The sequence below is a fragment of the Setaria italica genome, chromosome IV, assembly GCF_000263155.2.
Source record: "Setaria italica strain Yugu1 chromosome IV, Setaria_italica_v2.0, whole genome shotgun sequence".
Lineage (NCBI taxonomy): Eukaryota > Viridiplantae > Streptophyta > Magnoliopsida > Poales > Poaceae > Setaria > Setaria italica.
In genome coordinates, this window is record NC_028453.1 from 7,558,666 (window position 1) to 7,572,709 (window position 14,044).

The window sequence follows — 14,044 nt, forward strand, 5'->3', positions numbered from 1 at the left end:
AGGTTGAATACTGCCTCCACCCCTAGCGGCAGATCGAAGAGGTGATAAACAAATTGGTATCTTGCGTATGTGGCCACCCCTAGCGGCAGATCGAAGAGGTGGTAAACAAATTAGTATCTTATGTATGTGGTGTAGGGGAAAAAAAAGCGATACCGCTGTGACAGGATGGGGGTATGTGGTGTAGGGGAAAGAAAGTGATACCGCCGTGACAGGATGGGGCATGCGTCTTCCATCGACAGAAAAGAGCTCCGATCAATGGTTCAGCGAAACCACGTATAGTGACATGAAACGAACCAAAATCTCACAGCCATAAACATCCGCGTCAGGCTAGTTAACTAATTTGACTGTTTAGACCGCATACAGCCGGCGGCTTTGATACTCACACACTTACCGCCTGTTCAGGCTCAGAAAGCAACACCCGGACCTGCCATGCGACGCCTCTGAGGAAGCTAGAATCATGCTATTATGATATATATGTACATGGTGTGTGCAAAACAAAAGCAAAGATTTTGTCACCAGCATATATACACTAATCTCCATCAAAGTCTCAGGGCGTTTTATTTTAAGCAGCCACTGTCATGTTTGATGACCATACATACTCGCTCCATCCCATTTTTAGGATTTGAACATCAAATTAGTATTGATAGGAAATAACATTTAGGATTTGAACATCAAATTAGTATTGATAGGAAATAACATTACTGCCTCTATGTATAGGAAATAGATGGCTTGAGAATAGCACTCATCGTTGCAGCATTATATAATTTAAAAAGAAATGATGAAGGCAACCATGCACCACGTTTTCACACTTTGGAATGTCTGAGAAGGTCAAGAACCTTTTAGCTTGCCCCTTTTTAACGAGCGTGAAACGTTTCAGGTTTTGACAGTTTGGCTCAGTAATTTTTTTAGGACCTGGGACCCACCTATGCTGTGAAGAGGTGGAGATACTTGAACCTGAGCCTATGTTATTGCGTTTAATTTAGGATAAATTTTAAATCTTGCAAATGCACTTAAAATAGAACGGAGGAAGTAGCTAGGACCAGCACCATGCAAATATGCAATTAACCTACCCCTTTCACGGCTTAATCCATCAATCCCTCTCTTGACAGCAGGAACAACCACGCTGAAAGCAGAGAGCCAGAGACCCCGTGCAGGTCCACAACTCCATGCTCCTGCGGAGCCTCCTCGGTTCTGCCGGTATGGTCACCAGCGCGCGCGCAGCATGCGGCCCCGCGGTGTCGTGGAGCTGATCGAATTCTGTCCCGTCCCGCTGCGCGCGCGATCGAGGCCATTAGGCAACCCACGTCGCGTGCACCGCGCACCGCACGCAACGGCCACTGCGTGCGCGGAGACGACGAAGATGTCAGCGTAGCACGAAGCAGCTCAAAGGAGACACAGGCACGTCCTGTACAGTGCACACACACGTCGCTCGCCACGATATTATATCCCTAGTCCTCCTGATCCGGCCGTGTTCCGACAAGAACGGATCGGATATCTACGGATTATCCGTGACCCGTGTCCCGGCACGTTTGCACGAGATGAGGCCATGGTGCCCGTCCCATTCCGCGCACTGGTCATACGCCGGCCGGATCGCAGACGCGGCCCGCCCCGCGTCACACGATCTCATCCCCGTCGCGGGGAATATGCGCGCCAGATATTACGCGAGCCGCGCCCCCGCGCGTCGTATCGTACGTGCGAGCGCCCGGTGCTTGGGCAGTGCTCGCGTGCCCGGCCAGATATAAAGAGACGACGGGAGGGCGCGGCGAGTTCCTCGTGCCAATCTTCTTCCCTCCTCTCACAAAGCTCCCCACAGGCCCACACCCGGTGATCAGAAGCGCGCAGACCCAAGTGCGGAACAGAGTCGCCGGTAGCACCTCGATCCATCGCGCCACCTGACATGGCTCTGGGAGCGGAGATGGCGCGGCCGTTCCCGGCCGCGGGCGGCGACGAGGAGGAGGTCTCGGCCCGGGCGGCGACGGCGTTCCTCGCCGCGGAGACGACGGACCGGCCGGTGGACCCGCTGATCTGGGGCGACGAGAAGCGGATGAAGCGGGAGCTCGTGGCGTGGGCCAAGGCCGTGGCGTCCATGGCGGCCACCACGACGAACGCCGCCTCCCCCTCCACGCCATCGTCGCCGTGGCCGCGTACGAGGCATAGGGGATAGTGTACCGTGTACGTGCAGTTCCTTGCTGGATTGGCTTGAAGCAATCGAGCTTGTAGATAGATCCATCGATGAGCCTTCCTCTAGCTCGGTGCGTGGTCACCGGAATCTTTCACCTCAGATATCAGTGAGCTTAAAAAAGTATGCAGAGCAGGAAAACTGCCGTTTCTGCTGGGCACGGTGTCTAGAGAAGAACTAATTCAGGAAGATGCGCGTATCTGGCCTGGAGACCACTGTGACAACAGCTTTCCTCCATTCTTCTTCGCCTTCATTTCATTTGACAGAACTTCTTTGTCATAGTTGTTGTCCATACACTGAGTCTTGGAGGAAAGGAGCTCTTGATGTACCGTATTGATATTGTGTAGGATAATCGTGGCAAATGTGCGTTAATTTTCTTCAGTTGTTTTTAGAACTAATTGGGTAACATTAAAGAAACATACTAAAACTAATTTTTTGCATTCTATTAGCATTTAACATCGTGTGTAATTGCTCGCTCTTCACACATCCATGGTTCACAGACAAAGTGTGAATAGTACAAAATGTAAGGCAATCTCAAAATTTGTTTTTTCGGAATACGAGGGAGAGCTACGTGTCTATTCATTAATAGAAGAAAAAGAAATAGATCATTTGCTGCAACAAGAGCAACTCCAACAAACTATCCATTTTTGACTCTGCATTTGACTCTCTAATCAAGTTGGCAAAAAGATTTCTCTCCATATTGAGTTGCTCATTCCAACAGACTATCCATTTCTCTCTCCAAATTCCAATAGCTAGGTTCCTCTCTAAAAATATACACTCTCTATCCACTCCAACAACCTCTTCATTTCACACTACAACAAACTCTTCATTTTGCACTCTCCATTTTTGACCTGGGATCCACATTTGGCAAGCCAAACCTACCTGCTAAGTTTGGAGAGTCTAGGTGAGTATTTGGCAAGTCGGATGAGATATCCATCCGAATAGCAACTTTGTTGGAGCACACTTTTTCAGTAGACTTGCCAAATTTTAGCTTAGAAAGTGGGATAGTCATTCTCTTGAAGATGCTCTGACTCGTTAATTTTTCTGATCTTTGAATTGAATTGAAGAGGGTGATTGAAACGCTTACGGAAGTGCTACATAAACGTGCTACATAAATTCCTTTGTTTGGTTTTTTCCAAAATTAGGAGAAAAACCATTAATTTGAAAAAATCTGTCATGACAAGTGACAATATTTACTAGCATCCACATCAAGAGGTGGCTACCTAAAGGGGGAAAGAAAAGTAAAGAAAAAGGTGATCACCATATCCCCATAAAAGATTTGATAGAATGCCATTAAGAAATCCAATTACCATTAGCCGCTCAATTTTCTCGCCACCAAAGTGAGTGATGATCGCCACCCCAATAGGAACACTCTTCACCCTGGAATCACGCTACAACACATCCCTCTACCCGCACCATGACTCGATCCGTCAGCGTCGCAAGCACGATCATGGCGCAAGTTACCACACCGACGACTGAAATCTCAGTCCATCGATGCCTAGTGATCGGTCGTTGCAATTCAGCCAGTTTTTTTTTTGCAAATTGCACATCGAGGTTGTTATTGTAGTTTTGCTATCATGATGTGACGCATGGAATGGAAGACGAGCTTCTTCAGCTCAAATGCAGCAGAGATATTTGCTCATATCTCGTACGTACAAACAGGGGCGGGCTTCATGCAGACCAAGGTGGGTGCGCCCACTAGCCAACTGCATTACTTTAGAGATGTTAAAGATGCCAATGAGTTTACACTAAAAAAAGACTAATTCACTAAATACTTAGCATCAGGAATCTCTAACGATGAGCTCAAGCTCCACCATTGTGTAAAAATTATTGAATAGGATAGTACTGATCTGGTAGGCAGGCTAGCGGTTCTTTCATATCTTATTTTACTATCACTAATTGTAATTTCTCTCATTTCCATGTTAATACTCACAAGACACGTTAGAAAAGACAGATAAATCTTAAAATTTCTCATACAAACAAAAATACGGTCATCAATCTGGTAGAATATAATAATCATAATAATAACAACTATTTGATCTATTTTGCTTTTTTTAAAAATTATCCAATTATTTTGTTATGAAAAAAATCTATATTGGCATTCTAATATCCATCTAAACTACCCTCCTATACCATTATAAAAAGTAATATGAAGTAATCTTCAAAATTTGCATCTAAATTACCCACATATGCATCAATTAAAAATAACATAAAGTAATTTCCTAAATATGCATCTAAATTGTCCACATCTGTTATTATAAAAAATTATCAAAAGTGCACCATTACATGATTCTATCATTATTAATGTAGAAAATACTAACTTACAATATGCATATGTATCACCTTATAGACCGTGTATACACGTATGTAGTAAGCGATGATAATAATAATTTACATGTCACGCATAGCTCAGACTAGGAGTTAAAGTAAACACTTGTTGAAGCATATGAGGTGAGATGCAAAGTAAAAAGAAATTATGAACTGTGTTGAAGCAATAAGTTGAAATAGATCTTATGCTATAAGTTTCACGGATTGATAAACCTTGGGGGAGTACTCTAAGGGAAGAGCTACAACTGATCCGTGCACTTGTGGTTCACAAATTGGCGTGCTAACTGCCGTTAACAAGCTTTTCTGGTGCCGTTGCCGGGGAACTAATAGTCATCTAGTTTAACTATGCATACGTAGATATAACTTTTTGTTCATGATTTTTCAATCTTTTCTTTTTAATAATTTTTTTGTGCAATCTCAATCAAAATTTCATATCTAGTTATTGTATATATGTGTTTGCTTTCACTAACGCTAACAAGAGATGGACGGATACCTCTCCAACAAACTGAAAAATTTTGTGAAAAATTTTGTGGACAGGTAAGTCCATACCAAGAGGAAGAATTAGAAGTGTCAAAAACATCATCGTCATCATCATCATCATCTTTAAAGTCGACACCACCAGCAAGTCCAAGAGGGGCGCTAGTTGTGCCAGCTGTGCCAGTTAGGCCAGAAGTACCGGAGCACCTACAATGGGAGATCAACCTGAGCCAGAGCGTACTATCGGGGAGTTGTGCATCCCAAATATCACTGATTTACCTATCCGTGAGTTGGATGGCATCGGACGACCGTTCACCATCAATAATTCAAGACTAAGGATGGTGCAAAGCTCACCTTTCACTGGGAAGGAGGATGCTAATCTTCATCTACAAGTATTTACGCAGCTATGCAACACCTTCAATATGGATGGAGTTAATAAGGATCAACTAAGAGCATGATTGTTTTCCTACTCTCTACTTGAAAGAGCGCTTCAATGGTTTCATTCTCTACCGCTAGCAACAATTTAGAATTGGGATGAGTTGATGAAAGCCTTCATAGCAAAACATTATTCACCAGCCAAGACTCAGAATCTAAGAAGTAGGATAGCTACCTTTGCTCAGTACTCTATTGAGAATATTGCTGAAGCTTATGAACGCTTCAATGACTACGTCTGTGCAGTTCCACATCATAAGTTCCCGAGGGAGGATCTAGTTCAAAAGTTCTACCAAGGGCTAACACCGGCATCAAGGGTAATCATCGACGCATCGGCTGAAGGATCAATCATCGACCTCATCCCAACTCAAGCTTTCAAGTTATTCAAGAAGGTTGTAGACAATGATGCATGGGCATCATCTGGGTGCCTGTTCCTAGTTCAACCACATGGAAATTCTCAAGGTGTGTTGAAAGTGGGGAATAATCAATAACTCGAAGGGAAGATCGATTCGCCGATGAGGAGACTGGAGAAGATGGAGATAAAAGAAGTTCATGCTATAGACCTGAAGGCAGCAAAAGCAAGATTAACATGTGAAAAGTGTGGTGACTACGACCATGTTAGGAAGAACTATCCAGAAGAAGCGAAGTTGCTAGACTACATGAAGAAGGGAGAATGGTTTCCACCATCTAACTTTCGGTATGGATAGAATAGACCTCAATGCAATGCAAGCTCATCCATCCAGAACATGGTACCTCTACGCATTCAGCTGAAGGAGTTCATGGGAGCAATGCAAGATTAACAAAGACACTATCACTAAGTTCAAAGCTATGGACAAGGTTCTGGAAAATATTGATAGCAAGGTGACAAAGGTCGGAAGTTCGAATCACCAAGTGATGAACATGATGAAGATGTTGGAGACTCAAGTTACACAGTTAGTTGGGCATTTTACAAGCAATGAAGGGAAGTTGCTAGGACAACTGAGGAATCCAGAGTCAGCTAAATCTATTCAAACTCGCTCAAGAAAAGAAACAGAAGATCATGAACGTTCGGCGGGAGCTAGGAAGCCTAAACCAGCTGCTGAAGTAGAGATAACTTCAAAGGAGAAGACACCTACCCCAGCTCCAGAAATTGAAATAGAAGAGCTAGAGTTTGAGATGGTTGATCAAGATGACACCAAGATTCTGCTAGCAAAGCCACACCATCATCTAGGTAAAATTGACGACTAGTTTGAAAAATTTGTTGAATTTGTGCGCAGGTTTAACATCAATATGCCACTGCTAGATGCTCTACAAGTTCCAACATACGCTCACTACTTCAAAGATATACTAATGAACAAGCAAGAGATCCCGTAGTTCACTACAGACCACATTAAGATGACATAATAGTGCAGTGCTGCGATCGCTAATCAAGCTCCCGAGAAGAAGGGAGACTCGGGATGTCCAACCATCCCGTATTCAATGGGAGTGATGACATTCGAAAGGGTATTATGTGATCTTGGTGCAAGTGTGAGTGTCATGCCTAAAGCTGTGTTCGAGAAGCTATGCTGTCGGAGCTGGAACCAACTGCTATGTGCCTGGAGTTGGCGGAAAATACTGTTCGCTATCCTGAAGGCACTGCTGAAGATGTACCTATGAAGATCAGGAATCACTTTGTCCCTGTTAACTTCGTGATACTCGAGATGGGAGAAGGAACTAAATTCCCACTCATCCTGGGAAGGCCATTCCTGAAGACCGCAAGAGCAAACATAGATGTTGGGAAGGGCGAGATCAAGTTTGATATTAATGGCACTATGAGCACATTCAAGTTTCGCCCACGCCTTGAGGTATGCAACATGATTTCTAGCAAGTATATACTACCACACCGTCATGTCAAGTAGGAGAAGAAGAATAAGATGGCAGAAGAAAAGAAGCCAGCGCAAGTTGCTATCGTCTAAAAGAAGGAAGAACGCCGACCTGTTACAACTAAAAAGGTAGCGAAGCCTGTGCCTACATCAAAGCCAAAGATGGTGAAGAAGTGGGTGCTGAAGACTGTAGCGCCGACACCAAGTGCTGGTCCAAGGTGAAGAATTGAAGAGTCTAGCTATAGACTATAAACGAAGCGCTTTGCGAGAGGCAACCTGATCATTGAGTCAAGAATAAGCTACTGGGAGGATAACCTGAAGGCATTTGAATTTTCAAGTAAGTGAGTCACAGATTTTGCTACATCATACCTGGTATACCTTTTTGGAGTTTTTGGAGTGTTATTCACTCAGTCATTTTCTATTCCTCCCTTTTTCATAAACCAATGTCATGAGCCATCCCATGTTTTATTTGATTTTTCTTGAAAAATCATAACCAAATATCCAAATACTATTAGACTTTTCATCTTTACCATAATGATTAGCCCAGCTTGTTCCTCATGATAAACACACGAGTAGAGCCCGTGTTGTTTTTACTTTGTAAATTTTTGACGCATCCTAGGACTCACGTAACCTTAGGATTTTGGTTTGCTTAAACTTGAAAAACTCATCGGTTTTTCCAGAATTAGAATTTTTCTCGACCAGCTTTGATTTATTTCATTCAAAATCCTTCTCTCACTTTTAGCTAAAATTAGAACCTAAACCGACTACCCCGTGGTTGAAATCGAAATTGCTTCATCTTAATTCATGAGAACAAACGATACCGGTGCAACCAAAATTGATGTAGTCGTAAATCTTTTTGACTTAAATTTGTTTTGGATACTTCAAAACTCCTCTAAAATATATTTGAACTCATTGCTAGCTCTGAGTTAATTTTTAATTTTCAAAATTAGAGGATGATTAAGCATCTAAACATAATTTGGAGGGTTTATGAGCTTCATTAACACTAATGGTTTGATTTGACATCACAGGAATGATTATGGAGGCACTCCCAACTACCACACATGCATAAAGAAACAAGTAGTGGCCTGTCATGCTTGTTTGTTGTAGATTAAAGGACAAGGCATTGAGTATGATTGAAGAAAAAAACAAGTCTATAACACATAGGTGCATGATTTTGAGCCTAGTGCCAACACAAAGGAGAGGTGGAGGTTGTTTTGACGGTGTCCTTCACGTGAAGACCTGAATTTTGGGTGCAATAATGAGAAAATGTCCATGTGAAGAAACATGGGGACTAGAGGGCAAAAACATGTCGGCCCGATCGGCCTGGTGTGCTATAGGCCGATCGGCCTGGGGTCTTTTTAAGCATCGTTGTGGTGTCCTTTGCCAGGTAAGTCACTCAGCTCTTTGTTCATCTATTTTCCACCAAGAACACCTTTGGTTAGCCTCTGAAAAATTCGAAACTCCATTCACACACAAAAATTAAAGCAAATAAAAATTTCATCAAGCACGTCTTGGTAGCCCTTGCTCTTGTGCATATTTTTCGTCAGCAAGAAACCTTGGGAAGTGTTTTCCTTGAAGTGTGCAGCAATGAAGAGCATTGGAAGGTTTTTGGAAGGTTGAAGAAGTCGGCCAAGGCTTCATCTATGTCGAGTGCTTCGCGGTGGTACTCGGTCTCCGAGTTGTCGAGAGGTGGTGACATTAACATGGAGGCACCACGCATTGACCGAATGCTACTTGGTGGAATGAACACTAGAAACTCTTCCATGTGGTTTGATGAACCGCATGGAATTCTCAAAGTTGCCCCACAAACTTCAAGATGAGCAACTCGCTCTCAAAGTGGCTACGCCGAAAAGAAGTCGATATACGACTTCACAATAAAGAGCAAGGAGGAAGAGGAGAGGCTCAAGAATATTGAAGGAAGACTTGTTGCTAACCAGGACTTCGATGATGATTTTCTTCAGAAGATTGGGTTCCACAATGATATTTACAAGCTTTTGAGCAACATTGGTTGGATGTAATTTGCTCTCAACGGTCCCACGAGTGTACAAAAGGATGTGGCTGTCGAGATGTTCATGACTATGAAACAAGTTATGAATTGGAACAAAGAAGGGACCGAGAAAATTCCATGCTTATCCTTTAGGATAAGAGATGAAGAAAATATTATCACATATGGCAGCATCACAGGAGTTTTGGGTTTCAATCCAAAGACCCCAAAACTCGAAGAAGTAGAAGAAGAACAATTGAAGGAGTTTTGGAATAAAATTTCAAAGGAGGATAATAGGCAAAGGAAAAATATTTGCAACCACATTCTGCAGATATTTCATTTCTGGATGTGCCATCATATTTCAGGAAGGATGAAGGAGACCAAGATTACTGATCCAGAATTGAACTGGCTTTATTGTGCAGTTGTGAAGAAGCAAGTCATTGACCCCTCCTATATGGTGATTAAAAGATGGCATGCGGAAGCTATATCTGGAATTGAAGCATCATGTTTGAAGCCGGATATTGAAAGGCTCCCTGGTTGGTTTATAAAAGCTGGAAGTATCGATGCCAAGATCATGAAGAATGCACATTTGATCGGCGACGATGAAGAAAATAGCTATACAGCTGGGGTCACTAATGTCAAACTGCCTGATAGAAGACTAGGAATTTATCATGTGGTCAAAACCGACTAGCATGAAGAGAGAATATTAATTCCCGCGAAGTAAGAAAAAAGAGGATAAAGAATTGAAGAAGGCTCATCCTTGCAAGTAGCTCCAGAAGTATCATTACCCCCACCCAGCTCAAGCTACTGGTAGACTAAGTTCCAAAATGCACCAAGTTACGAGGGAGTTCCTGAAGGATGGCAGCAGGAGCCTTGGCCAGAGGCGCCAGCAGAAGCATGGGCGCAAGATCCATTTGCACCACATTTTCAGCAGCCGGCGTATCAACCATGACCGGAATTTCAGAAACCGGCACACCCACCATCGCCGCCACCATATGCTTTTCATGGTTACATACTACCTCCTTTTCAGGGGTGTCCACCGTATGCTCCACTTGTTGGAGGTATGCCCTAGAGGCGATCATAGAGATGATGATATTCCATTTGTATCCATGATTTGTATATTGTGTTCATTGAATATCCATTAAAGGCTACTTGAATTGATTTGCAATTACGTGAATTGTATGTGAAACTCTTTACTTGTATGGTTATTCTAAAGTTGTCCCTAGTCGGAGTTCACGTGAGGACACACATGAATAATAGACTAGCACATGTATTAGTTGATGACTATGTTTCACAAGTCATGGACATGGAGATGTTGAACTAATAATGTGGACACATGTGGAGACATGTGTTAGGACTGACCCAACACGAGAAGTAGTTCTCTCTTTAAACAACATATACGCTTTGTCCTTAGACCTGAGATTGTCGCATGTATTCTAGATGTGGATCGACCTACTTAGGGGCTATCAAACGCTACGCCGTAATAGGGTAGTTATAAAGGTAGTTTTCGGGTTTGTCAAGAAGCATGCTATGAGACATGGTCAATCAAGATGGGATTTGCCCCTCTCTGATTGAGAGTGATATCTCTGGGCCCCTCGAGTGATCGGATCCGAAAATGCATGGCCATGCTACGTACGGTTAAGAGTTAACCTACAAAGGGATTCTGAATCACAGGATCGAGAAAGAGCGGTCGGCTTGAAGCTAGACCAAATATCGTGAGGCAAAGGGAATAGCATGTATATTATGTTGTGATGGTTCGTCTGATATGATCTTCGTGTGCGTATAGGAGTTGGCACGTCTTGCTAGAGGCCGCTGCTGACTATTGGGCCGAGTAGGAGTACTCGGGCCATGTCTATACGTATCCGAACCCATAGGGTCACACACTTAAGGGGCTGGAAGCCCAATTCGGATCTGATCCGAGTTGGATTAGGTTTAGGAGTACTAATGGGCCTCGGATCCAGAGGCCCATAGTGAACCTCTATAAATAGAGGGGTGGGGGCGCCCTACGGTTTACACCTTTTTGGCGAAACACACCTGCCGCGCCTCCCACGCCCTCGCCTGTTGCAACTCGTGGATCTAGTAGTCCGGCTTGCGACGCTTCCTCCCTGCACGTGTGGATACCTTGGAGGTGTTGCGCCTGCAGCACTTGGACGAGCCATCGACGAGCCGCCGACGAGCCACGACGAGCCGACGACGAGCCGCGGCACCGGAGGCGATCTTGCTGCAAGTGGACGATCTGCTGAGGAGCTGCTGGACGTGACGTGATCGACTACGTACGACTACGTTGATCGACTACGTACGACTACGTGATCGTCTTCACTGCATCGACGCATATCTACATCTTCCGCACCAGTAGTGCGTCGAGTGGTAATCCCGTGATCCTTATACGGCAGTTCTTCCTGGTTATACGCGGTAGAAATTTTGATTTACGCTAGTGTAGCCTACCTCGTATCCCAACAGTGGTATCAGAGCCGTAGCTGCTTAGTTTTGGATTCGGGATGTGTGCATATGGAGATATGCGAGTTTTCTGTTTGATCTATGTCCTGGTTTCGTACCCTTGCTGCAATGGTAGTGTAACGACATACTCCTACCGGTCGGTTTCCGCCATCGGAGTTAAGTGATACACGTAAATCCAGTTGCAGTGAGCGAAGATCAATATGATTGGTCGAATCGAGATCCAGGGTCATACGCCAGGCGCATTAGATGTGCAATAGTAGATGGGATCTACTGCCGGGGTCGGGATTTTGCCATATGCGTATGCTTCGGTAAATCAGCCGTAACTTTTCGGTACAATCTCGGATCGGGGTGATTTTTATACGAAAATTGATCTACAGAAAAAGTTACACATTAATTTCAACCGCTTCGCCATTTTCGGCGAGTTTAGATTTCCCAAATTCGGCTTGGAAGATGGAGTTTCGGGCCTCCGAAGTTTGGAACGTTAGGACGCCTAACTCTGTTTTGCAGGATGTATGTATGTATCTTGTGATCAGTATGACCCCCTTGTGTATGTGATGCATGTGTGTAACTCATTCGTGACCTGCGTGCCACGCGTACGGCAACACGGCAGGAGCCATATGTGTTGTCACTTTATTGTATTTAATGGTCTGCGTACCAATCTGTGATGATCCAAGCAACTATGTAATCTTCATTACTAGATTCTTTACTAGCTATTAGGCGTAATAGCATGCTCTAGTTCTTGGAGGACTCATCACCAGAAGGATGGCGCACATGGAACATGGAGATGGAGATCACCATGGTGAACAGGTTCTATGGAGATGGAGATCACCATATGAAAACGGGCCATACTGTGTCACAAGCTGTGTGAATGCTATTCTGTTTATGTTTTACTTTCTGCATGCTGTGATGTTAGAAGTAGAACGATCCCTCGCAAATTTTAAGTTAGTATGCCCTCCCAACTAAAACTTGCACCGTCCCATGTCTTGTACAATTAGTGGTGGGTCTATGAAATTAGGGTGCCACTAGTTTTCCTTGACTAGACGGGTTTGTGTCGGACACTTACACGCATAAGGGTTGGTTTGCTTAACAAGGTTATCTTAACGGTTAAGGTCCTTGGGGCATAAAGGTTGGGCGCCGAGACATAGAGATGTCACCCAACAACAGGAGTCATATATGATATGATTAGCAAAAGTTGCTTACCGATCTACCTCGTTTGCTAGCGGTGATGCTAAAGCTCACTAGTGGACTTGTTAGTTGTGGATCCTGAATCACTAAGTTTCAATAGAGGGATATTGATTTTAGTGGGAGTAGATTCTGTTAAAATAGTTTAATGTAATTTGCTCTATCATGGATACGTTTGTCTTAGTGTATTTTGCATTACTTTTGTTGTAGATTAAATGGCACCTAGCAACACCACCGCATCGTTTGCTTTGCGTTCGGTCCTTGAGAAGGACAAGTTGAATGGAACAAACTACTCGGATTGGATCCGTAACCTGAGAATTGTTCTCAGGGCTGAGAAAAAGGAAGATGTTCTAGACACCCCACTACCACCAGTACCTGCTGATGATGCATCTGCTGCCGTTAAGGCTGCTTACAAGAAGGCATTTGATGCTAATCTTGAGGTAAGCTGCCTTATGCTTGCTTGCATGGAGCCCGAGCTGCAGATGCAGTTCGAGACAAATCATGAGGCACACGATATGATCGTGGCGCTCAAGGACATGTTCCAGACACAGGCTAGGACCGAAAGGTTCAATGTGTCCAAAGCCTTTCTGGAGTGCAAGTTAGCAGAAGGCGCAGCAGTAGGACCACATGTAATCAAGATGGTTGGTTACACTCAGCGATTGGAGAAGCTGGGCTTCCCAATGGGCAAAGAGTTGGCCACTGACTTCATTCTTTCATCTCTTCCGCCTAGCTATGGGAACTTCATCTCGAACTACCATATGCATGGGACGGAGAAGGGTCTGAATGAACTGTGTGGTATGCTCAAGACAGCAGAGGTAGACATTAAGAAAAGCGCTAGTACCAGCCATGTGATGGCTGTACAGAACAAGCCTACCTTTAAGAAGAAGGGCAAGGCTGGAGTGTCCAAGCCAAACCCAGCGCCCAAGGCTAAAGCTGGACCTGCTCCAGATAAAGAGTGCTTTTACTATCATGAACTTGGTCACTGGAAGAGAAACTGCAAGCAGTACCTAGCTTCGTTGAAGAACGGCGGAAGTAAGAGTACTTCTACCTCAGGTACGCTTGTTGTTAATGTTATAGACAACATATTTCTCGCTGATACAATTATTAATTCTTGGGTATTTGATACCGGATCGGTTGCTCATATTTGCAATTCGATGCAGGGAA

At 44.0% G+C, this 14,044-nt stretch overlaps 1 protein-coding gene across 1 annotated transcript; it reads left to right on the plus strand.

Annotated features, from left to right (window-relative positions):
• The first annotated feature begins 1,750 nt into the window (after positions 1–1,750).
• On the plus strand, positions 1,751–2,610 carry LOC105914286. Its single transcript, XM_012845426.2, has one exon. The coding sequence runs from the start codon at positions 1,898–1,900 to the stop codon at positions 2,162–2,164; it is 267 nt and encodes an 88-aa protein (XP_012700880.1). The 5' UTR covers positions 1,751–1,897; the 3' UTR covers positions 2,165–2,610.
• Positions 2,611–14,044: the final 11,434 nt, after the last annotated feature.

Coding starts and splice junctions, on each gene's coding strand:
- LOC105914286 (XM_012845426.2), top strand. CDS start 1,898: ATGGCTCTGGGAGCGGAGATGGCGCGGCCGTTCCCGGCCGCGGGCGGC.